Source organism: Saccostrea cucullata, unplaced genomic scaffold (genome assembly GCF_032062105.1).
Source record: "Saccostrea cucullata isolate Sc308-1 unplaced genomic scaffold, CSIRO_AGI_Scuc_v1 ctg131, whole genome shotgun sequence".
In the NCBI taxonomy this organism is placed as follows: domain Eukaryota; kingdom Metazoa; phylum Mollusca; class Bivalvia; order Ostreida; family Ostreidae; genus Saccostrea; species Saccostrea cuccullata.
In genome coordinates, this window is record NW_026930457.1 from 149448 (window position 1) to 175534 (window position 26087).

Below are 26087 nucleotides of genomic sequence, written 5' to 3' on the forward strand. Positions count from 1 at the left end.
GTGCGCTTGATTCCCATGGTTTGAAACTGATCACACCAGCCAATGAATTCATCTCTTTAAGGGCTTTCAGTTGCATTTGAAGAGTAGATCAAACACTGTGTTTTTAATCGGGTCTTTTCTGACTATCACCCCCTTTTTTTTTCCAAAGAAGGACTGAGAAGAATAAAATAAAAAGTAAAAAGCTTATCTGAAGTATTAGAGACAACCCTTCCCTTTATTGCTCTCTGTAATTTTTGACATTGCAGTTTCATTGTGAGACCAAACAAACTAATTAATTAAGCCGGTTAGTTTTACTTTTCAAAAATAAAATTTTTACTTTGGCTAGGTGCGCAAAGTGGCACGATTTGAAGCATTATGACGTCATTTCCGCCGATTTATGACGTTTACCTTTTGTTATGAAAAAATGTATGCTATTTTCTTGTGCATGATCGGTCCTATAGGACATGGATCAAATGCTCATGAAAAATGAAACGGCATTTTCTCCTTCAGGCATTGATGTTCTTCATCATCATTAAAGAACTTCCGTGTTCCACGCCTCGCAACCAGTGTAAGTAGACCTAAGATTTTTTATGACAAGTCGAGTTATCAGTTTTTTTTTAGGTCACCTGAGTCACTCAGGTGACCTATTGCTATCTGTTTTCGTCCGTCGTCGTACGTCGTTCGTCGTCAATCGGTCGTAAACTTTTGAACATTTTCAGCTTCTTCTCTGCAACCACTGAACCAATTTCAACCAAATTTGGCACAAAGCATCTATGGGTGAAGGGGAACAAAAATTGTGAATTTCATGATCCCTGCCCCCCTGGGGCCTGGGGTGGGGTGGGTGGGGCCAAAACCATTTAAATTAATGAAATCTTTAAAAAAAATCTTCTTCTTTACTCCTGGACATCAAACAGTCAAACTATTTGCATGATTGTAATCAGCATTGAGTCCTCTACCAAAATTGTGAAATTCATGGCCCTGGGGTCAGGGGTTCTTGTGCTAGGGCGGGGCAAAATAAGTATATAGTGAAAATGCATTATTTCTTTGAAAATCTTCTTCTCTGCTCCTGGGTATTAAATAAACTAACTAAGTACATAGTTATGATGAGCAAGAGTGCCTCTACCAAAATTGTGAATTTTATGGCCCCAGGGTCAGGGGTTCTGGTGTTAGGGCGGGGTTCTTTTGATTATATAGTGAAAATACACGAATTCTTTGAAAATCTTCTTCTCTGCTCCAAAGTATTAAATAAACTAACTAAGTACATAGTTATGATGAACAAGAATGCCTCTACCAAAATTGTGAATTTATGGCCCCAGGGTCATGGGTTCTGGTGTTAGGGCGGGGCTCTATTGATTATATAGTGAAAAAACATTAAATCTTTGAATATTTTCTTCTCTGCTCCTGGGTATTAAGCATATGAACTACCTATATAGTTATGAGCAAGGGCCCTAATCTTCCAGAATTGTGAATTTCAAGGCCCCAGGGTCAGTTACAGTACCGGGGGGGGGGGGGGGGTGTACTTATATACTGAAAAATAATGAATTGTTTGAAATCTGCTCCTTGGTATTAATCAAATACTTTTGAAAAGCAAGGATGCCTTTTCAAAAATTGTGCAATGTGTGGATCTAGGCCTAAGAGTCAAGGGTTCATGTGTGGTAGCGGCACTACTGATTATTGCTGAATATTACTGATTTGTTGAAATGCATTTTTGTTCCCCTACCCTGCCTATGGGTATTAAGTAACCAAACTAAGAAACTGCTAAGTGAATAGTTATGATGATCAAAATTGTAAATGCTATAGCATCTGGCTTAAAACATGGATCAAATTCAATCACTGGAAAGTTGTTGCATAATGCTCAGGTGACCTATAAGGCCCATGGGCCTCTTGTTTTCAAAACTTCTCAATTTTACAAGCAAGTGCTCGTGCAATTTTAGTAAAACCACATAAAAATACATGTAAGCATGAATTTCGTATTGGCATTTGTTTTATAATTGTCAAAAATATATTTATTAAGTTTACAGCAATATCATTATGGGCTGTATGTTAAAAATTTGCACACCTTATTTGACGACAGTCTTACTGTTTAACAAAAGACGACCGTTTGATTCTTACTTAAGGGGGAGCAGAAATTTTGGAAATGAATAAAATTTTGCTCAGAATGTGGGAAATAAATGATCTGTCCTCAACTTACAATACAAATTAAATAAATACCACCCTCTTCGATCCTCCTCAAACGAAACTGAGCTTAGACTAGAGTCTCTTCACAGTGAAGAAGAAAATAATCTGTCCTCAATCATTTTAATGAAATAAATGATGTAATGATGTACTTCACCGATCAGACTGACTCCCAAAAAATTGCAAGCCCCCCCTTCAAAATCGTCGATCTCTCAGAGTAAGATCCTAGGACTAAGACAGGCAGGTAGCAACGGGGCAGGGGGGGGGGGCTGCCCACCCCCCACTTTTTTCCCCAACATTACCTTTACTATTGAAAATGTTCATTGAAGGGATGGTTGCCCCTCCCCCGCCCCCCCCCCCCCCACTTCTTACCACAGTAAAGTGATATCAAGGAAAAATTTAATGTAGTAATGTATATACATGCAGAAAAATTGGCAGTGAAAGAAAGTTGGTATTGAAAAGTTGGCCACTCAATGTTGAATAACCCCTAATTATAAATTTCTCGTAAAATCATAAATGAGCGGTATATGTTTTCAGCTCACCTCGACGATGAGCTTATGCTTTACCCCCGGCGTTGGCGTCGGCGTCCCGGATAAAGTTTTAGGAGCAAGTCCATTCCAAAGGAACTATAAGCCCTACCTGAACCAAACTTGCATGGATGATGCATGTAGGGATGGACACTACCGGACTTGCTTCGGATGCTGGATCTGACCTACATTTTCCAGATGAGTGACCAGGTTAAAGTTTTTGGAGCAGGTCCATTCCAAAGGAACTATAAGCCCTACCTGGACCTGCATCTATGGATGGAAACTACCATTCGGATGCTGGATCTCACCTAGATTTTCCAGATGAGTGACCAGGTTCAAGATTTTGGAGCAGGTCCATTTCCAAGGAATTATAAGCCCTACCCAGACCAAACTTGCATGGAGGATGCATCAAGGGATGGACATTACCAGACTTGCTTCGGATGCTGGATCTGACCAACATCAAGTTCCAGATGAGTGACGAGGTTGAAGATTTTTTTGAGCAGGTCCATTCCGAATGAACTATAAGCCCTACAAGAACCAAACTTAAATGGATGATGCATCTAGGGATGGATACTACAAGATTTGCTTCGGATACTGCACCTGATCACATTTTCATTCCCAAGTAATTATTAAGTCCTACTTGAACCAAACTTGCATGGATGATGCATCTAAGGATGGATACTACCAGACTTGCTTCGGATGCTGGATCTGACCTACATTTCCATTCCCAAGTAACTATAACTTAAGCCCTACCTGAACCAAACTTGCATGGATGATGCATCTAAGGATGGACACTACCAGACTTGCTTCGGATGCTGGATCTGACCGGCCTATATTTCACAAACAAGAGACCAGATTAAAGTTTTTGGAATAGATCAATCCAATGAACTTGAAGTCCTAGACATAAGCAGTATGAACAAAGTTATGAATATTTGTTTTCACTACATGTATACATGTTTTTCACGCTAGACACATATAAATGTGTTTTTGCCATGTAAGGGGTTAAACAGAACTTGCAAGAATATTGTTGTCGGGATAAGTACTAACTATTAAGAAATATGATGTGAGATTTGCATTACTTACACTAATAACATTCGTCGAGGTGAGCTTCGTAATCTTTGATTTTCTATATTTTTCCTTTCCAGTTAATTCGCAATTTGTCGTTTTAGGTCCGTACAAGCTAATCAATGGATGCACCACCGTGACTGTGGTCAAGCCTGGTTGTAGATATAACTATGTGTACCCACAGAAGACATATACAGCGGCTATCAACATCAAATCGTGTGTTCAAAGAAATCTGCTCCGGATATATTGGACTGTTCGGAACAATGGCAAAAGGTTTTTCCTATTTCAGTGCAGGTATAGTCATGAAACCAATTAATCAAATGTAAATGATGAAGATTTATAAATAACGGCAGTTATCTGACTATTCGATCTAATAAATATATGAATAATACAAATAGTTAAAGAGGGCATATATCACGGACCCCTAGACATTCTAGAGGTGGGATCTGGTGCCTAGTTGGAGTAAACATCCCCTGCTTACCATGAGCCCGATGCATTGATCAAGTCGTATATTAATTTAATAATTCCAGATGTAGAGAGAACTTTCATGTTACATGTTAAAATCATCTGTTTTTCAACCATCATATTTTTGGATCATGTGTTATGAAAGTGATCATTCAGTACTGATTAGTGATACGATATACTTGTCTATACTAATGTACTTTAAAAAATGGTTTTATTTCCTTATAATCTCTGTTTTATATTTGACGACTGAGAGTTTTTATAATCGTACGTATCTATGTTTAGGCAGAGATTGAAGTGTTCTCTTCAGGACAATAAGATCAACGGAAGTTTCTTCGTGATGGAAGCTCAATTATTTATTTTGAACACTGCTGGGACGAAGAAACTGCAATCAATTTTGGTGCCGATTTCGTTTTCTAAAATGTCACTCACAACTGTAAAAGGTAATCAATAAACCTCTTAGACATTGCTTGGATTGGTTAAAGACTGCAAGTTATATAAGTTGTATGAATTAATTGTCATTAATAATTATTTACCGAAGAGAATTATTATTGATGAAATACATTAGCCCTTGATGTATCATGCTATGTGCTCTTTGGGTAGTATCATTTTGAAAAGGTGCTTTTGGAGACAAAAAGAAACAGCGACTTTATAAATATTTTTAGCAAACCATTGATTCGGTAAACCCTAACGTAAGGAAGCTATGCTTTCCCCCCAAAAAGTCAAATTACGGTATATAGAGTCGTTATAACTTATAGCGACTTTAGAAAATCGAGACACATGTAAGCAGTCGTTATTGCAAGATAAAAAGACGAGTTAACTGAAGAAATTCGTAAAAACGAGATAAAAGTCGTTATTATGAATTTAACAAGTCAAGAAAGTAAGATTAAAAGTCGATATTACGAGACAAAAAGTCCTTAAATAACGATTTAGAAAGTTGTAATAAACAGATAAAAAGTCATTATTATGACTTAAAATACATGTAGTTGTTTAGGACCACATTCGACTTTCATGCGTGTAATGTCTATTTATCTCGTTAATACGACTTTCTGATTGAAGTCATAAACTTAAATTAACGATTTCATTTTATCTCATAATTACAACTACTGGTATATAATATCATATTATGTTGTAATTAATGACTTGTTATTTCGTAATAACGAATTTTTATCTGAATCTTACGACTTTTTATCTCGCAGTCACTTTTTTTTAAAATCTCATTTAGTCGTACTGCCGATTTTTATTTTCTCGTTTTAACGACTTTATAAAGTTATAATAACGACTCGTTATAACAACTTTATTTAATCGTAACAACGCATTTTATTTAAGAAATAAATAACAAGTTTATAAACTTCAATGGATATATTGATAATGTATTTTTAACTGTCACGTGAACAAATTTTCCTGTGAAGGCCGAAGGCCTTCTCAGAAGATTTGATCACGTACCAACCCACTTCAATTTTATTTCAGTTATGAAGTTTATAAACTTGTTATTTTATTACTTATATATACATTTGAGATGGACAATTAAATATTAAATTAAATATACTCGGATATAAATATTGCACTACCGGTCGCCGTAGATTTCCGTCAAAAGTACGCAAGGTGTAAATCGGCTTGAAAGGCGGTTACGCTCCGAATTCATCAGGCTAGGAATTCTATTTCGAAGGGAATATTTTGTTAAAGGCTACTTGTGATCAGTAATAGGGAATAGATTTTTGTCTGGGAATACTTTTATTGGTGAAAATTGATCATTAATGCTGAAAAGACACAGGAAACACGTCCGAGAATTGATGATAACAAGTTGGAGGAATTTCGGTCGCCTGAAAGGGATGGATGGATCCGATGGATTGAGACACTTGTCCGAGCCAGTTAATTTGCAATCAAGTATTAAATTTGATCAAAAACATTTAATCTACGATTTCAGTAACTAAAGGCATATTTATGATGTTAACACGGAGACACTGGAGACAGTTTACATTGAACTTGAAGTACGACAGCGCCGATCGAGGTGTTTCTCAGCTGTTCGTGGCGTGATTGCAATGCTTTGATATTTTCCATTAGATTTACCTATTTATCGTGAGTAGAATTTTATGAAAAAATATAGTTTTAGCTTTTATCATGAAGATTTAACTTAAGGTCTAACAAAAATAAGGATAAACTAAAAAGTTAGAGACTGTGCAGTTGACAAAAGTGACATACAACGTGTAAACAAAGGCTAGATTTTATCGGTATATTCTCTATGTTCACAGGTTAAATCGATCGCCAAAAATGTATGAAGTATTTGTTCACGTTGTGAATAAAACAATTATCTCACTTGCTTATTTTGTTCATCTTTATACATGAAAAGCAAGTCATTTTTAGCCGGGCTTATTGCTCAAAGAGCAATTGCCGGCTTATGTCATCCTGTTCAAGACAGGATGTCAACCCCATAGTCGCCATTTTAAAGTTACGTGTAAAAATATAGTTCTTACTCTCAACCGCTTCTGAGATAATACAAACGCTAAATACAGCAACATAAATAAAACGAAGTTTTATCTAAATAAATAAACATTAGTAGTATTGACTTTGAAAACTTCAGTCGTAAGTCAAAGAACATAGATTATTAGCGTAAGGGTTTCTGATAATCAGTGTTATCGTAGTTCTCTACACTACACTACGAGGAAAAACAGGAGAGGGAACCAGACTGGCCTGTTTGTTTACATTCAGCCGTAGTACCAGATTAATTTTGATTCTGACAAAATCGGACTGTGGTACCGGGGGTATTTGGATCGAAAACTCCCTGTCAGTGTCTTATAATTTATATTGCTAGTTTTAAAATAATTTTTTCATCAGAATTTTTAATCTGATATTCTTGTTATTTAACTGTTAATACAATATAAACGTATGATTCATGTAAGAAATTCCTTTACTCTGTAAATGAGCCCGGCTCTCTGTACTTCTGAGTACTTTGATTTTAATAAGTTTATATTTATAAGTAACGGTAGATATTAATGCGCCGTGTGATTCGGTCATGTATTGACCTTTGACCTCCGACAAACTTCATACGGAATTGAAGATATTTTCTCTCTGTATGATTATATAGTGGAAAGATACCACAAATGTATATATTTCGTAATAAACGATTATTCATCTCGTTATAACGACTTTTCCCATTGATTTTACGACTTTTTAGTTGTTGTTTTTTTCATTTTCTTAATATGATCACAGCACATGAGTTCGCGTACCTATCAATTTTACCGAAATTGTCAGTAAATTAAAAAAAAAACCTTATACCTATTTATTATAGGTATTACGTATTTTTTTAATTTACTGAAAAATCGGTAGAATTAAATTGATAGGGTACGCGAACTCCTGTGTTATAGACACAAAGATGTATGTTTGATTTATACCGATATTTCTTGAATCGTTTTCGCTTTATTTTAAACATTTTTTTCAAACTGTACCACTGAAAATTCTACGCTTGCAGCACAATTTCAATTTTTTTTCTTATAAAATTTTATAACATCTAGCAAATGAAAAGCACCGTACGCATTTTAAAATTTCTCAATGTTGGGATACTAGTATTTTTAAAGTTATTTCCACCCTTACAATTTTAATGGTTAAAAGTACAAAAATTGAATTTATTTTCATTCAATAAAGTTTGAATTTACCAATTATTTCCAAAAATGTATAAGTCGCCATATTATTTAAGATGGGAGACGTAAATAATCAGAAGCATATGTCAAGATGAAAAATCGTACATTTTTTTGTAAACAGCACATGTATCATAAATATTTCCTTAAAACTGAGTCAAATGCATAATTATGATGCTGAAAGTTCCTAAATACTTGCTTTGAATTGTGAATATCAAGGAAACTATTTTACATTAGAAGTACGATAAAGAAAATGCCTGAATGAAGCTACGTGTGCAGGAGTTATTCCCCTTGTCAACATTTTTAAAAGATTGAATGATTTATTAAGTAAAGGAAATATGCATTTTTTAAATTCTTTTACTTAACAATATTTATCATTACATCTATGGAAAACCATTCTTTCAAAATATATTGTGCTATTGGGTATGAATTTAATTTAATAACAGCTTTTGCAAAAACCTATGACATCACAGGAGGGTGGAATTACCTTAACTTGATTAATTATTTTTCAAACAGATCTTGTCAATCGTAAGCTAATGAAAGTTACAGACGCATTGAGAATGTTTGAGTACATGTTGCCTACCCTAAACAGTAAATCGAGCAACAGCGTTGTCGTCAGAAACGAGTTAATATCCAGAATCCGAATCTATCTCCAAAATCAGTCTGTTGACAGCACGACTCGGAATACAAAGCCAGGAGCATGGATACCCATTGGAAGGCCGAATAACTCATCAAACGTCTCCGTTCTCGTGGTTCCTTCAGCAGCTCAAACACCCGGTGATGCTATCAGTAACGGCATCAAGGCGCTGCTTACTAAAGAGAACTTTACAGAGGCACACTTGGCAAAGCTAACACAAATCGTCCGTTTGATGGCAGCAAGCATCATGGGTCAAGTAGAGTCTAATCCTAGCTATAACAAAGAAAAGATCAATTCTCAGATCCAGAACAGGACCATTCAAATCTGGGAGCTTCTCAAGAAAATGAATAAAACAGCGCACAAAACCCATCCCAAAATGTTTACGGAAGGTAAAAACTCCAAACCAATTAAATAAATTGTACAACTGCAATATTTAAAAGAAGCAAAGCAGGACAATTTTGATATAATTTCAGTTTCCTATACATCTTATGTTGATATCTTTCTCAATTGGTCACAGCTCATTGGTCGGAGTGGGGAAACTGGAGCCCCTGTTCCAAGAATTGTAAGGGGAAGACATTCAGCACGCGTAGTAGAACATGTTTTGTAAATGAAGATACATATAAACCGTGCAAAGGTCATAGTTCAGAGGTGAAGAAATGCCCATGTCTCGAGGAAGTGCTTCTTCCTAAACCAAAACCAACTGGACCAAGTGTCATACATGGTTAGTATCTTATTTACAATGTCATTTTTGTGGAGAGAAACTTTGGCAATTCAATTTTTTTCATAATGAAAATTCAAAAAAAAGCAACACCAGTTTCTGGAATGATAAAACATAATTAGATTTTAAAAAGATCTCATTTCTAAGATTTCTGTTATAACTCTATAAGTTCCTTTTCAGGACAGTGGACACCCTGGGGAAGCTGGTCCCAGTGTTCAGTAACGTGTGGTCTTGGTAATGAACAGAGCTACAGAAAATGTCACTCAAACCGGCGAGAGTTCACGCACGGGAAAACAATTATAAAGTGTAAAGGAAGTCGCAAAAAGACCCGTGCCTGTATTATGGCGGCATGTGGTTTGTATTTGTATAGTTTTAACTATTTTTTAGAGTTATTTTGGGTTTGAATCATATTCATGTCAGTTGAAATAATTATTTATATCAGTTCAAAATAATTTTTATTAGTATACCAGTATCACTTTTGCATAATCATAATTGTGTAAACGCAAACGAAGTTTGTCGATAAGGTGATAAGGTGCCATTGAAAAGTGAGCATCCTCTGCCACCCGCGTGTGCTCCTTGTCATGATTGAGAAAAACGGAAGAAGCCGTAGACAATTCAGTGTGCAAAGCATGGCTAACAGTAAGCATGAAAAACGTCAGTCAGCTACTGATAGATTGTATTCGCTGACAAGGTCATTGTGTGGACCATAAAATTTGCGGAAAAATTAACGTGATTCAGAATTTGTTACAGAATAGAGGTATATCCATAAAAAGACACATTCAAAAGTGTTATAGTCGCCCGCGTGGCGCAGTGGTTAGCGTCAGCTCTAGAGTCGCTTCAGTAAGAACTCGATCCTTACGTCGAGAGTTCGAATTCTACTGTGGGACGTGCAGACTGCTTCGGATGAGACTACATAAACCGAGGTCCCGTGTCGCAGTAGTGCTGGCAAGAAAAAGATCCCTCACTGTTCAATGCCCCCAAGTGCCGAGTATAGGCCAAAAAGTGTAGCTCTCCATCGGCAAGTTGTGGCCTCTCCATATGAGGGAAAAATTTCGACAGATTGTTGGAAGACTTGTTCTCCAAAAACAAAACAATAAAGCGTCAATCATTTATACAAACATTTTTATACCCCGCCATGATTATAGCTTGGTCATTTATAGTTTGTCACGTCTGTCTTGACAGAAACTCAACGTCTTGTTAACATGAATTTCAGAGTACTTTTTTGTACAATCAGATTGACAGAATGTTTTAAGTAAAATAATTTTACTAATGATCAATAACGAAGGTAATTTACGAGTTCCATTTTTTATACTGAAAAGCAGTTGTAAATGATGTCAAATAGCCGAGACTTTAATTTATGGGGGAATAATGGTATGAAGTGTTGAAAAATTGTACGTTTTGAAGTTACTGACTTAGGTAAAATTTTGTGATTTCAAATGTTCAAAACCCTTGGATTTTGTGTGCCTCCATACTGATTTTAACCCCTTCTCTCATATACTATTGTATATATACTCCCGACGTTTCTCCTTTACTGCTGTTTATATACAGTATATATTGGTAAGGAGTAAAGAATTAAAGTAGGTGGTACATTTACTATACAGATGTGAAAAGAGCAGAATTCAATCTCCTGGAAACAGCAGAGAAGGGATCAGGAGGTTTTCATTAGTAAGCATCTTTCTACTGGTCTCAGTCAGTCACAAGGAATCCTCTGTATTGATCAGATAAACGGCGTAATTTGCAGTCAAAACTATGGCATTACACTCGGTAGGAAATGTGTAATTCAAAATTAAATTCAATGATAGGTTTTTCACAAAATGATGAACTGCTCCCCATTGATATCTCAAATATTCGAGTTTAGTCAAGAGTTTACATTATCTGTCTCTCTACCAACTCTTTCATTTTTTTGATTTCCAAATGTTTTTGGTCTCCATGATCATACGTCATATTAACACTTCTCTTCCATCTTTAATCTTTTTCAACCACATGGAAACTGTTTTATACAACGGGTATTCGTCTTCAACTCTTCATGTTGTGTACTTCTTCGAATGTTCCTTTAGCTGATTTTTAAAGTTGAGCACAAACTTTTTTGTAGCTTCTTTTTTTCTTCCGTTGTACATACTTTTTTTTACCATTATAAAATATGTTTTATTTCTGCAAGGACGGTGTGGCATATAAAGAATTGAACCATGACAAGAGTGTTTGAAGTGATCCACTTTCTACTTTTTATGGAGGACTGGGGATGACTAATCTTTTTGAAAAACCTTCTTATGAACATTTGATCAATTTACAATATTCATTCATGTGTCAATTGATATATCCAAGTAAGCTGGTCTACCGTTTTTGCCGTTCGCCTGAACGTGACCGGTCGACAGGAGATGCTTACTCCTCCATGGCATCTAATCCCATCTCTTATAAAATAGGGGGTGGGAATGTGCTATGCTCTGAAATGTATCGTTTCAATGGACTTTTAGCTTGGTTTATACTTTTTGTAATCTTTATATCTCCGTTTTCATTTATATTCTTCACTAAACTTATAAGATTTATCATTGTTCCTGATCTTCATCATTTACATTACACAAGAAAAAAGTACTTTTTTTTAGAAGGAACAACCGAAGCGGAGTACAAGATTTTTCAAGGAAACAACGCCAGTTTGAGTTGTAAGTCTTTGGATCGGTCAGTACACAAGTCCATGTATTGGGTAGGTCCCCGTGGCAAGCGATACAAGGCTGGAAAGAAAATAGGAAGGTAGGTCGGTTTATAACTATACATTCATTAAACTATACATTCATAATAGAGACACTTTCAAAAGTGTGACGCAGTGGTAAGAGCGTCTGCTCTAGTGTTGCGAAGTAAGGAGTCGATCCTTACGTCGCGGGTTCGAATCCCACTGTGGGACATAAAGTATAAACCGAGGTCACGTGGCGCAGTAGATGATGGCATGAACAAGATCAAAATATAAGCTCAAATCACCTTGAGTTTTCCAGATCGATCTTGTTCAGTAAACTTGCTTTCATTATTTGATGGTATCTCATGTCATTTTTCTACCATGACTCAAACTTTTGCGTCTAAAATATGAAAAATTTGGTTAAGATAAAAAAATACACATATTGTTGAAACTTTAAAACTGTTTCTTTGGGTTGATCCCCTTACCTGTAAGGTAATCCGTTTGCCTCGTGGCATTTTAGAATGAATTGAAATTTTAAATTTCAAACTTACAATTTAATGTTTTTGTATAAATTGTCCTCTATCTTCAGAATATCTGTTACCAAGGATGGAAAGCTTCACATAAAACGAGCGTTAGTTGGTGATGAGGGGACTTATTACTGCATTATTCCAGTATTGAATAGGAATATCGTAGGAAATGCACAAATCAGTAATTATTCCCTTTATTTTATTTTCCTTTATTTCCTTTTAAGTTGAATTTCAGTTGTAGAGTACTGTGATACATAATTAGATTTGTAATATATAAATAAATTACAGATCGCATTGCACATAAATACTTTAAATGTTGACCCTGTGATAGGAAATTTTCATTGTGACAAACTGTATAAAAATAAAATTTTCGCCCTTTTTATTTTCGTGCATTTCGACATAGTAACGGTGGGGCACATTTAAACTGGTCCATATTCACAGAACACGGCAAAATTTTTAAAACAGAACTGTAACTTGGTAAATTTAAATGGTACAAAGTTGTTTGCAACAATAACCCTTTGTACCGTATGTAATATAAACATCTCTACCTTGCAGCGATTCTGACTTGCCAGGATGATCCTTGTATGAACAGAGGAACATGTATTGAAAGAAAATATGAAATAATCAGCAAACCAAGCTCGTTTGTCTGTCTTTGTACTTCTGGTTATTATGGCACATTCTGTCAAAAAGGTAATGATGGTGATAAAAAAAATAACTTAATTTAACTCAATATAATCTAACAAAACATTAACCATTATTTTTATGGAACGGTGATATTTTGATTACTGATAGTCAATAACTTTAATTTTTGTTATTTGATACCTACGATGTTTTTTTAGCGTCAAAGAAGCTACGATCCTTTATGATTATAGTTCCAGTATGTGCAGGGCTAGTTTTAATGCTCTGTATTATCACAATGGCTGCGATACGTTTGAGGTAAGAGTTAGCAATTTACCATCGGGTTTATACCCGCGTTTATATAGAAATCACGTTAGATTACTTTTATTCAGATGCCTTATGTGGTCGGTGAGTTAATATTAAGGTAATTGTAATTAGAAAAAAGTCTTTCTAAATGTCTGTACGTTGTATAAACCACAACTATAACATGTAACTGTATAAACTAAGATCCATATCGTTTGTCGAGTTCCCAAAAATCTAGTTCAAAAACATTTAAAACATCCTTGAAAAGAACACAATTCAGAAAACACTGTGTTTGCTATTCAACTATTTAGAATTATCAAAAAAGAATCATTATTTTGTCATATTGAACAATAAAAATTATATGGTCCAAAAATATTACATGTACGTTAAAGCTAATGATCAGAAATCGGTGTCATAGTAAATTATTTCTGTCTATTATGATGTAAATTGGTAGGTATTTTTGTAGTCATAAATTTAATAATAATAAAACTTTACGAAATGGTTATATGCATTATCATTTCGATTTGCATGTGTATGATATATAATGTTAATCTTCTTACTAAGCATGCACATCTGGACAAAGAAAAAATCTATTTATTTACGTGGCAAATGACAGAAGTGACTAGCACATGATATACCCATTCTGAAGTTTGTGGTTTAATTATCCCACCAAATTGCTATATGTACGATTGTTTACACTCATAAATTAGAATGCATTAAGATGCACTTTTAAAGTAAGATGTAATGATGTTTAGTGAGTAGTTTTATTTATCAACATTTTAACTCTATCACTTTCAAGTAATACAAATTATAAACTTGAGAAATATAAAAGCCTTATTTTAAAGGAAAACAAAGAAAGACTGCTTGAAAGAAAATGCCCCCAAGTGGAATAAAAAAGGTATTTCTAAATTCATTCTTTTAAAATAGATATTGGAATACTTTCTTTTCACAAAATATGCAGGGTTGGCATAAAACTTGGAATATATTCATATTTCCCAGGGCAGCAGGAAATACTGATAATTCCTGGGAACTACTGGTATTTACTGAGAAATATGTGAAAATAAGGAATAAGTACATATAAAGCTACATACAGTATTTCATAGTTATAATTATGTAGTACATCTTATTGGGACCATCTCTGATTTATAAATTCTGGTTTACTATTAATCTATTTTAAATGCATGTTATCACGTTACAGTTAATAAGTATGCCAGTCTTGAGTATCATTTGTGTCATGCTCTAGTCAGATGACATGTAGTGAATTAAAGTCCAAAAATGAACCCAAAGAACCCCTTAGACTTTGAAAATACTCGTATTTTTCTACTAGTAATTCCTACCTGTATTTCCTGGCCAACCCTGAACACATAAAATAAGTTTTCCTAAAAATTAATCTCATACTGTGCATAGATAGAATAAAGCCATCATACAGGAGGGAAAATTCAAAGCGAAGTAAAAAGCTCAGTAAAGAAGTCATCAATGAAGACAAGAGTAAAATTAACAAAAGTGTTGTTAGCGGAGATGATTCCTTACAAGAAATAGAGGAAAAAGACATTGAACACATTTTGTCCCCACAGAAATCAAGAAAAGCCAATGTATCTTACAAAAGGCAATCAGTGCGAGACCCAGTACAGAAAAAAATATTTGTAAAGACCAACCCTGGAAAGGATAAAGTATATCCATCCACTCCAGAGGAACTCCAGAACTGGTACACTAGCCCACAGGCTAATGCTGAGTTCTACAATAGTCCCATGGACATTAACGTTTATGAAAATGTTTCTTCAACTGAAGCTGCAAGAAAAGAACCAGTGTATGAAAATTTGCCTTATAAACTTCCCAACACTGCAAACCAGAAAGACTTGAAAATGAAACCTGTTCTGTCAATGAAAATGGATGACAAGGAATATGAGGATATGTATCTGCCTTTTGCTGAAGGGAATCAGATGCAGTATCCAAATATGAGGGACTTCACTTTGATTCATAAATCTTTGACTCCCTCAAGAAAAACTCGCTCATATCCAAATGATGATATACAATTTTCTGATGATAGGAATCGAAGTAATATGCTTGATGAGCCCTTTTTTCAGGAAAAAAATGTGAGCAATATAAACACAGAAACAGGAAAATATTGCCACCCATCAGACATCTGTGGCAGAAAATCTCTAAGGCTTAATCTTAGAAATGTGATTCAAAGTATTAGCCAGGACGATATTTTGGAACCAAGTCATTCTGAGAACTTAAACAGTGGTCTTAAATATCACCGTTATCAACCAAAAGGCAAGAGTAGTAGTGCAACAGAAGAAAGGGAACCTGATTATGTGTTTAATTTTTATAATTCTGGAGGCGAATCCACTGGAACAAAGAATGAAGAGATTAGCCCTATAGTAGAGGACAGGACAAAAAGAATGGTTTACATTCAGGATATGTCAAAGTCAAAAGCTGCCAGAGATCATTATACCCGAGAAATAAGAGAAAAGACATCAACACCATTATTGAAGCAAGGCAAAGATGACGCAGTTGTAATACAGAGACAAGATTTCCAGCAGTTTCAAAAGAATGTGTATGCTGTCCCTTCATCCAAACGTTTGCAGTCATCATCATTGTCTTTGTCAGATACACAGATGAGAAAAGCAATTGGAAGAGTTGAACTGAAAGAAAAGGTTGTTCTCAATCAAAAAGGTAGTAAGAGTTTTACAGAAGAAAACAGCGACGATGAGCATGATATAGTTTACCATCGAAAATACCTAAAGAAAAAGAATAGACAGGAAAGTATGATTGACGATGAAGCAGATAAAATCGCCTCCCTAAGATCAGCAGAGAGGTTCAAACAGTACCACCGTGCTATAGAGGACAATTTACATGGTATGGAAAAACCAGAGCTCTTAGACAAACTTTAACCTTTATTTATAATTAATTTTAAAGACTCACTAGAGTATGACATATTAAGTGAAGTTTCAAAAGTATTACTTGTTATTTGTCAGATTTAAGATTTTTTAGATTCTTTTCTTTTCTTTTAGGTAGTGATCGTGTTGAAAAAGATCAACAGCCACACACAGCTTCAAAGCAGGAACTTGCAGTTGGAGACACCAGAGGAAGCATCTCAACACCATCACAGAACCAGAGCACAGGAGATGAAGATAGAAAATTGGATCAGAGTGATGACATTAGACAGTTTCAGCACAGTATTACATCAGTCAATTCATCTAAAGATCTGCAGTCACCAGCAATGAGAAACAGGTCGTCTTCACTAGATATGAGAAATGCGCTTCAGAGTGAAGACTTTGATGATGAAGTTATTTTCAACAATCACAAAAGTAAGTGCTTCACTCAGGAGGAAGATGATGACGAACAGGAGATAATTTACCACAGGAAGTGCTTGGTAAAATCGAGTAAACCTGAAAATAAGATTGATTATGAGGCTACCAAGATTGAATTGAAAAAAGCTTTAAACCAACCAAGGAAACCCAACGGAAATGAAGAGGAAAAGCGGTCTGGCCAAATCCAATCACAATCAACAATAAAAAATGTTTCTAATGAGAATAGCACCGACTCGGTGAATTCTGATGAGACTAATTCTAGCACAATGTCCGTGAATTTTCAGAAATCTCTGGAAAATGACAGTAACAACACGGAGGAGTATCATACACCAGAAGCCAAAACTAAACTTCAAACTGAGAACAGTACAGAAAAACATGACCAAAGAGATTCCACACCTACAAATAGTGAAGTATATCAAGAAGAACAGTCATCCTCACAGTTTAATGAAACTTCAGAGTTGATTGAACAGTTGTCACCTAGATCTCGTATGTGTCTACACCATTATCAAATGGTGTATGGCACGATGGGATACAAAAGTCCAAAATCTAATACAGATGAAGAATCCCCCTAAAAGGTAGATATTAGACTACAAAGAATATTGTTTTAAATTATTTCTTATTGACATAGTTATAGAAATATGAGTATTACAAATATCTACTTTACGCTAGGACAGCATAGTTATACAAGAGTTCAAATAGTAACAATAAAAATAATATGATTGAAATCGAGGTGTATGATTTAAAAAAAGATGTTGAAGCAACTGATGAAATTTTTTGTTTTAATTTTTTTTCAAAACGATGTTTCTTATGCGAAATGAAATTTGAGCCAGGAAATTATCAAAAAAAAAAGAAAAAAAAACTTGGAGTAAGATAAATCTTTAGTGGTTCAGTAATTAATTCCATGAGGCTGATTGATTGTACTCTTACAATATGATTTTCTCTATACATGTATCAATATATTAATGCTGAAATTCATTTTGTGCATCTATGAACATTCATTTCTAAATGGGATGCCAGTGATGACTGAAATAGTTGTATTACTAGTACATGTATAGTATAAATACTGCCATGTAAAATAGCTATTACCTTAAAAGCTTAGTGCATTCTTTGATAGTAATTGAATTAATCTAATTGCATTTTACTGTTTATATTTTTGAATAAAAAGATATGCGGTTGTAATTTAAGATATTGGTATTAAACATACAAAGTTATAAATTCAGTCTCCTAATTTGATGTATGCAGATCGATGTCCTAATGAGAGTATGATACTCGTATTGATACTTTGTTAGCTCAAAGTGAAGCTGATATTGGTACTTTATAGGTGCACATATCATAAGATGGCGAAAAGCTCGACAGCTTCGTAAATGTACATGGCTAGATATAATTATACATCCCTTAATTCTTTCGGTGAATCAAAATGATTTGAAGAAATATTGAGACTTTTAAATTGCAAATTAATACGTAAAATAAGAAGCAAATAATTGAAAAATGATGAAATGAGTGTCTTCTGAATTAAATATAACAACCATTAATTTTATGAGCTGTAATTGTAAATACAATAAAAAACGCCAGTCACTTCAAGCTATGAGAAGAGAAAAGTGTTATCCAATTTATTTAGGAAAATAAATCTTTAAAACACACAGTAAGGTTCAACATACAACGTAAAATAACCCTTATAACAAAATAAATGTAAAGGAAGTATTTTGAAAGTTTTGTTAATTAGAAAGAATCAGCATGCGGATGTATTTAAGATAAAAAACTATTAAACGTTCATGATTGTCTAAATTTTAAAAAAATCAAAAACCTTAAGATTTCTATAAAAAAATTTTTTTAACATAGGCAGCAGTTTTATGACTCTTGGTTTATTAAGCAAGGAAGCAAAAACTTCTGGTCGGCAAAATACTTCCTGTATAGACATGGACAATGGAATCTCTAAAACGGCTGCTGATATATTCATTGAATTTCTGTTCATACATCTCCAGGGCCGTAACTATGGGTAAAAGATAGAGGAGGCGGGGGTTTGGGGGCCGCCGATTGAGGCCCCAAAGATCGGGGGTGCGGGAGGCGAAACCCCCCCCCCCCCCCCCCCGCAAAAAAATTGCTTCAAACGGCTCAATTTTGGACCATTTCCTTGATTTTGAGAATGCTTACCACTTTATTATATTACCTATTTATGTACTATTTTGGATAGATATGATCAAATAAATTTCAATCGTAATTCCCATTTTCAATATTGTCTGAAGGCTTAACGGTGATCGTCTAGCTTTGTCACAGCAGGTGTGTCACGATAAAGATCCCTTCCTGCTCAAAGGCCCTGAGCGCCGAGCATAAGTCTAAATTTTGCAGGCCTTTACCGGCAATGGAGACGTCTCCATTATGGCATATAAGTGAAAAATTCTTGAGCGGGACGTAAAACAATCAATAACCAACCAACTAACGTTAACTCACAATACTCATCTGATGCTTCAATTGAATTTGAACTTCTGAATGTAAATATAAACAATGATAAATACGAAACTGACTTTTCCCAAGAAAAAGATAAAATTATTTAAGTCAATAGGGGTATCTGGGAAGATCGTACCCGTCGATTCATTCTGAATAGTTTTCACTGTACTAAATGCAGTTCTAAATGATCGATCGCCGTAGTTCGAATTTCGCTATGGGACATGGGGACTGGTCCTTCGGATGAGACCGCATTAAGTTAACCGAAGCCCCGTGTCACAGTTGTGGCACGATAAAGATCCCTCTCTGCTCAAAGGCCCTGAACGCCGAGCATAGGTAATGGTGACACTCACTGGATAGCTGAAAAATTGCTCAGGTGGCTATAATCAAACAAATAAATGATCAATCTTGATCCAGCTGCTTGTGTTGTGTTTCTTATTTCCAAAAAAAAAATGAAAATCTAGAGGAGGCAATTGCCTCCGTTGCCTCAATGGTAGTTACGGCCCTGATCTCATTGTATAACGCAAAAATGTTCATAAATATTATCTTCTATTATTTGAATTGTCTTTTTAAGGAAGTTCGCTCCTGAGCTTTTGAGCAGATTTTGGTCTGGACCTTTATTTCTAAATTTCTGCATCATTTTAAGCTCTAACATTAAATTTGGATTCTATAATGCAACCTGAACTAAGTTCAAGGGTAAAAAAAACCGAGATTAAATTCCACGCAAGTAGCATTAAACCAGGAACTATATTTTGTGACGGAAGTTTTGTTTAGAAGAAATTGATCAATTTTTCCATTTTGAACTATATACAGTACTGTTAATTTTCGATTCCTATTTTCTGTGCTGGTTGCACACAAAGCTTTTTGCAGTAAAATGTGCTGTGCTGGTTCTGAAATACCTATTAAATCTTTTTTTATGAGTTATTTCAACGAATTATGACAAATATAGTGCGTCGTGCGTTAACATTTGAACATTTTCAGCTTCTACTCTGAAACCACTCAACCAATTTCAACCAAATTTGGCATATAGCATTTATGGGTGAAGGGGAACAGAAATTGTGAATTTCATGGTCCCTGCCCCCCTAGGGCCTGGGGGGGGGGGTGGGGCAAAAACCACTAAAATTAGTGCAATCTTTAAAAATCTTCTTCTTTACTCCTGGACATCAAGCAGTCAAACTGTTGGTATAATTGTAATTAGCATTAAGTCTTCTACCAAAATTGTGAAATTCATGGCCCCAGGGTCAGGGGTTCTAGTGCTAGTGCTAAATAGGTTATATGGTGAAAATGCATTATTTCTTTGAAATTCTTCTTTTCTGCTCCTGGGCATTAAATAAACTAACCAAGTGCATAGTTGAGTTGAAAATGACTGCCTCTTCCAAAATTTTGAATTTAATGACCCCAGGGTCAGGGGTTCTAGTGCTACGGCGGGGCCATATAGATTATTGTAGTGAAATTGCAATAATTCTTTGGTGTTCTTCTTTTCTGTTTGCGGGCATTAAATAAACTAAACATAGTTATGTTGAATAACCTAAAAGAATCTAATGGCCCCAGGGTGGTTATGGTTATATAGATTATATATATAGTGAAAATGCATTATTTCTTTGATATTCTTCTTTTCTGTTTGCGGGCATTAAATAAACTAACCAAGTGCATGATTATGGTGAATAAGGTTGCCTCTTCGAAAATTGTGAATTTTATGGCCCCAGGGTCAGGGGTTCTGGTGTTAGGGAGGGGCTCTATTGATAATATAGTGAAAATGCATTATTTTTTTTGAAAATCTTCTTCTCTGCTCCTGGGATTTAAATAAACTAACTAAGTACATAGTTATGATGAGTAAGAGTGACTCTTCCACAGTTGTGAATTTTATGGCCCCAGGGTCAGGGGTTCTGGTGTTAGGGCGGGGCTCTATTGTTTATATAGTGAAAATGCATAAACTCTTTAAAAATCTTCTTTTCTGCACCTGGGTATTAAACCAATGAACTACCTGTATGTACATAGTTATGAGGAGGAAGGATGCCTCATTGAGATTTGCGAATTTCAGGGCCCCTGGGTCAGGGATTCTTGTGTTAGGGTGTGGCTCTAATGTTTATATAGTGAAAATGCATAAATTCTTTGAAAATTTTTTCCTTTGATCCTGGGTATTATGGCAATGATCTTAGTATATATTTATGACAAAGAACGCTGCTTCTGCCAAAAATGCTTAATTTTCTGGCCCCTGGGACAGAGGTACTTGGCTGGGGGGGGGGGGGTCTGAAAATGATTTAATGCTTTGAAATCTGCACTTTGGTATTAATCAACAACATGATGAAATAAGATTTATAAAATTTCCAAAATTTTGAAAGATGTGGCCCCAGGGTCAGTGGTTCCTGTGGAAGGGGTGCACAACTGATAATGATAAAGTGGAAATGCATTTTCTCTTTGTTACTGTGATCTACGTACCTCTGGGTATTACTAACCAAAGTAAGTGTGCTGAGTGCATAATTATGATAAGCAATATTGGTGCCTCTTTCAAAATTGTGAATTTCATGGCTTCTAGATTAAAACATGAATCAAATTCAATTGTTGGAAAGTTGTTGCATGATACTCAGGTGACCTATAAGGCCCATGGGCCTCCTGTTTAGTAATATCTAAGAATTAACATCATATACCCCCACTATAGATGTTCTTTTCTGAATATTTAAGGTAAATTTGACCTATCTGCTGAAATTCAATAAAAGTTTAAGAGTTTAAAATAATTTTCTTGCTTATTTAATTTTCAATACCCGAGAAATCACATTTTGAGAGTGCAGTTAGGTCAAATAATTGATTATGCGAAGAAATTTGAAACTTTTTGTTAGTCACAATTTTATAGTGTCTTTTTTAAAAATAGACTTATAGTATATTTTGTTCTTTGCTTTATTTAAATAAAAATATTGCAGGCAAAACGACGAAGGTGTAATTTTTGATAAAGACACAAATTTTAGTGCAAAAAGGTCATTTAATGTACTGTAGCGCCAAAATAAGCATATTGACCCCCCCTTTTTCGATTTGATTTTTTTTATTAAGCTATGTGTGTAGAAACTAAAAATATACTTGACAAAAAAAGTTTAAGACATTAAATATCAGGAACCAACCTCGTTCAATTGTCTGAAATAATATATAAATCGTTATGTCTACAATTATATCCCTGTAAAATATATTTAAGTACTACCCTGCAGAATGTTGCCCAAATGTAAGATTATATATATATTTTTAAATGTAATATTCACTATCATTGGGGAAGGCAATTTTTGGAGAACATGTCGTCTGACCTTCAGTCCATAAATTTTGCCCACCTTGACATCAACTACGTTGACATCAACTAGGAACAACATATGTTCTAGTTTAAGGTTTTTGTGAGGAATCAGGGAATTAGATCTCAGCAGACACCATGAACGTCAACAAAGTTGAAAAGGTTTAAAATTTTATTTGTTCCAATTTCAATTTTAAAAAAAAGCATATACTTCCTTTTATACGTTTTAGGGCTTATGTCAGCTATGATTCATAGAATTTACAGTTACTGGTGCAATAAATAAAAAAAAAGTCATTTTCTTAATTTCTAAAAATGTATAAGTAAAAAACCATTGCTTTCATTCGTTGGAGGTTAAAATTGCACAAAGATGTTGTTTATGTATTTGTCTCTGACTTGTTTCCAATATAAAGTCTTTGAAATATACGTCTGAAAGATGTTATTACACTAAAACAAAGTTGAACAAAAATGTGAAAATAAAAAGGTTTAAAATTTAAGAAATTTGTATACAATTTCAATTTAAAAAAAAAGCTAAAATATACATGACATCCATAATTTATTTTTTATAAAAGTGAGAAGGTATAATTATAGTGACTGCGATGTCCTTCCGTCCGTCCGTCTCTTATGCTTTTGATTACACATCTTCTATTTTATTCATATTTTACCCATATTTTGGTTTCCCATAACAAAACATGGATACAGCAATTCTCTCTTTTATATTGAAGGGTACCCATCTCTTGTCTTCAACTCCTCGTATACCACTGAATAAAGGTTTTATGATACTTGCACAGATTCTTTATAACATAATGCAATTATGCACCTGTTATTTTACTTTTTGATCTGTCACTTATTTTGGGTTTCCCAGACCCCAGTGCAAAACATTGACTTTGGCATTATGATCATAAGGGAGACGGTGGAATCATTTAGTGAGCACAGTGCTCACAGTACCTCTAGTTTTATACTTTTATTTCTTTTTCATCGTGAAAGAATCTTGAAGTTGACATCTACATTTCACTTTGGTTCATTATACATGTATATAATAACTGAGCGATGTAAACTCACAAAGTCAATTTCAGTTTTTCGTAGCCAGTGTCCATATATAGAGAAAGAGCTCGAGAAAATTAGTCAATTAATGGTGAATTAAATCGAAAGAATAAAAAATAAAGTATACAATGCCATGAAAGCTTTTGTTATTTTTTAATTAAGGTATTCTTTTTATATACTGTATATATAAAACACGTGATCTGTGATCTGAAATGAAAGAGTGTGATTTGTTATATGTATGCTGATGTGTAAGCTTAACATACTGATATACATTTTTTTTATTTGAATAACATCAAAATTATTGTCATTTTTGAAAATCCATAATAAGATTTGTATTTAAGTTATTTCAATTTCCGCTGTATGAAGGATAACCTTGCAGTTTAGACCTAACGTTGAGCACTACCTGACATACTTCCCCATCAATGAAATATTTTATTAAAATCTTATGTGGTTTTGCTGGTATTTAAAAAGGAAACATACCTATTTTCATAAGCATATGTAAATAAATAAGAAAGAGAATGTATTTTAAAGTTCAAGATGAGAAAAATCCTTGATATTCCGACTCTGGGAATATTTTACTATATTATCAAAAAAGTTGTTACCTTTCTTAGTTGCGACCGACAAAACTCTCAACCATGGCGCAAGAAAAGGTCTGGGACCACTAATAAAACTCCAAGGATAATTTTTGAATTGATCCGTTGTACAGGAAGTATTATGATTTCTCTTTTTTCCTAGCTTTTTATATAAAAGTGAAACTCGCATACAAAAGGCCAACATTTATGTAATGCTTCTTACTTTTACTTTTAGAAAAAAAATTTAAGAGAAAAATTTGAAACAAATCTTTGTTTAAATCTTGAATAAGAATATGATTATAATACCAAAAATATTTTTACCATGTAAATGCACTGTATAATAAGAGAGAATAATCAGAATAATGTCTCAATAATTTTCGCAAAAATGCTCTCAAGAATGGAGCAACAAATTTGTCAGATAATCAGGCATGTATATTGTTGCCTGTTACGAAACATAACATTAATTAAATGTATGATAAATACAGCTCTATTATTTCATTAGAATAAGTCTTGTTTTAATCTATATACTGAATTGATGGAATTTTAAATTAAAGTAAATCTATTTTCAGAAGGGTCTGTATAATTGCAAAGACGTTCAAACAATCTTTAAGACTTTTAACATAAGACTTTTAAATTTTGAATTTATTAACAAGAAGTCTATATTTATTTTCTTCAATTAAAACTTTGTAAGTCAACTTGTAGAAAAAAAATGTTTAGAAACAAAAACCTCGTTAATTAATAGGTCACTCACCGCTAAACTGTTCTAAATAAATTTGAAAAAAAGAATATATATATATATATATATTTTGCAAATACTTGTTATAAATAAAATGTGTGAATTTTTTTTTCATTTGTCCCTATCATTAATGAAGAAACACGGTTGCTTTGAAATAATTCTTTTCGCATTAGTACAAATCATACTTATAAATATGAAATTATTTTTGTAACTTGGTCACGAGTTTGGTGTAAGGGCGGGGCATTCGTGACTATACAGTGCTTCTGGATAAAAGCAAACAAGCTAAATGAAAGCTAATGAATAATTTTCATGGACTTTGGTTCAGGGATTCTCCCGTTAGAGTAAAATTTTATATACTTTACAGGAAAAAATTATTTTAGGAATCCTTTGAAAATTTAGAAGCCAAACAAAGTGCATTGTTGCAACCACTATTGAAATGACGACCACTATTGAAATAATTATATCAATAGTGGTTGAGAGTGCATTTCAATAGCAAACATAGTTATTATCCACTATTGAAATGACGACCACTATTGAAATAATCATATCAATAGTGGTTCAGAGTGCATTTCAATAGCAAACATAGTTATTAACCACTATTGAAATACGACTACTATTGAAATAATTATTTCAATAGTGGGTGTGATTCATTTCAATAACAAACATAGGTTGCAACCACTATTGAAATAATGTTCACTTTTGAAATAAAGATTTCAATATGGATAAAATTATTAATTTCAATAGTGCTTTGAACAATGAATTAAATATATTGAAATAATTATTTCAAAAGTTGCTGACGCAGTGAAACTTTTCTTTCAATACTGGTAGTATTTCAATAGTGGTTGAAACCTATGGTTACCATATTGAAATGCACTCTCACCCACTATTAAATAATTATTTCAGTAGTGCTCGTATTTCAATAGTGGTTGAAACCAATGGTTATTATATACAAATGCACTCTAAACCACCATTAAATAATTATTCCAGTGATGCTCGTATTTCAATATTGGTTGAAACCTATGGTTGTTATATAGAAATGCACTCTCACACACTATTGAAATAATTATTTCAATAGTAGTCGTATTTCAATAGTGGTCACTATTTATGTTTGTTATTGAAATGCACTCTCATCCACTATTGAAATAATTATTTCAATAGTGGTCGTATTTCAATAGTGGTTACTAACTATGTCTGTAATTGAAATGCACTCTCAACCACTACTGATATAATTATTTCATTAGTGGTCGTATTTCAATAGGGTTTCTAACTATGTTTGCTATTGAAATGCACTCTCAACCACTACTGATATAATTATTTCAATAGTGGTTGCAACAGTGCATATTTGTTATTAATAAGGCAAGTAATATTTAAAAAAAATAGAGGTACTGTGAGCAGTGAGC

At 34.1% G+C, this 26087-nt stretch overlaps 1 protein-coding gene across 2 annotated transcripts in view; it reads left to right on the forward strand.

The window, feature by feature from the left end:
• The first annotated feature begins 384 nt into the window (after positions 1–384).
• Positions 385–26087, forward strand: part of LOC134228666 (uncharacterized) — a 63388-nt gene continuing 37685 nt past the window's right edge. The window contains exons 1-13 of one of the 2 annotated variants that reach the window (XR_009984044.1): positions 385–547; positions 3851–4040; positions 4494–4651; positions 8360–8869; positions 8998–9201; positions 9379–9552; positions 11799–11943; positions 12453–12571; positions 12946–13080; positions 13230–13326; positions 14157–14209; positions 14719–16170; positions 16326–17200. Coding sequence is in view for 1 of the 2 variants with exons in the window: in XM_062710346.1 (XP_062566330.1) it covers positions 466–547; positions 3851–4040; positions 4494–4651; positions 8360–8869; positions 8998–9201; positions 9379–9552; positions 11799–11943; positions 12453–12571; positions 12946–13080; positions 13230–13326; positions 14157–14209; positions 14719–16170; positions 16326–17197 (4191 nt within the window). In the remaining variant the exon portion in view is untranslated. Of the gene's footprint in view, positions 548–3850; positions 4041–4493; positions 4652–8359; positions 8870–8997; positions 9202–9378; positions 9553–11798; positions 11944–12452; positions 12572–12945; positions 13081–13229; positions 13327–14156; positions 14210–14718; positions 16171–16325; positions 17810–26087 lie in introns of those variants that run through there. The other variant, XM_062710346.1, reaches the window with a different exon arrangement.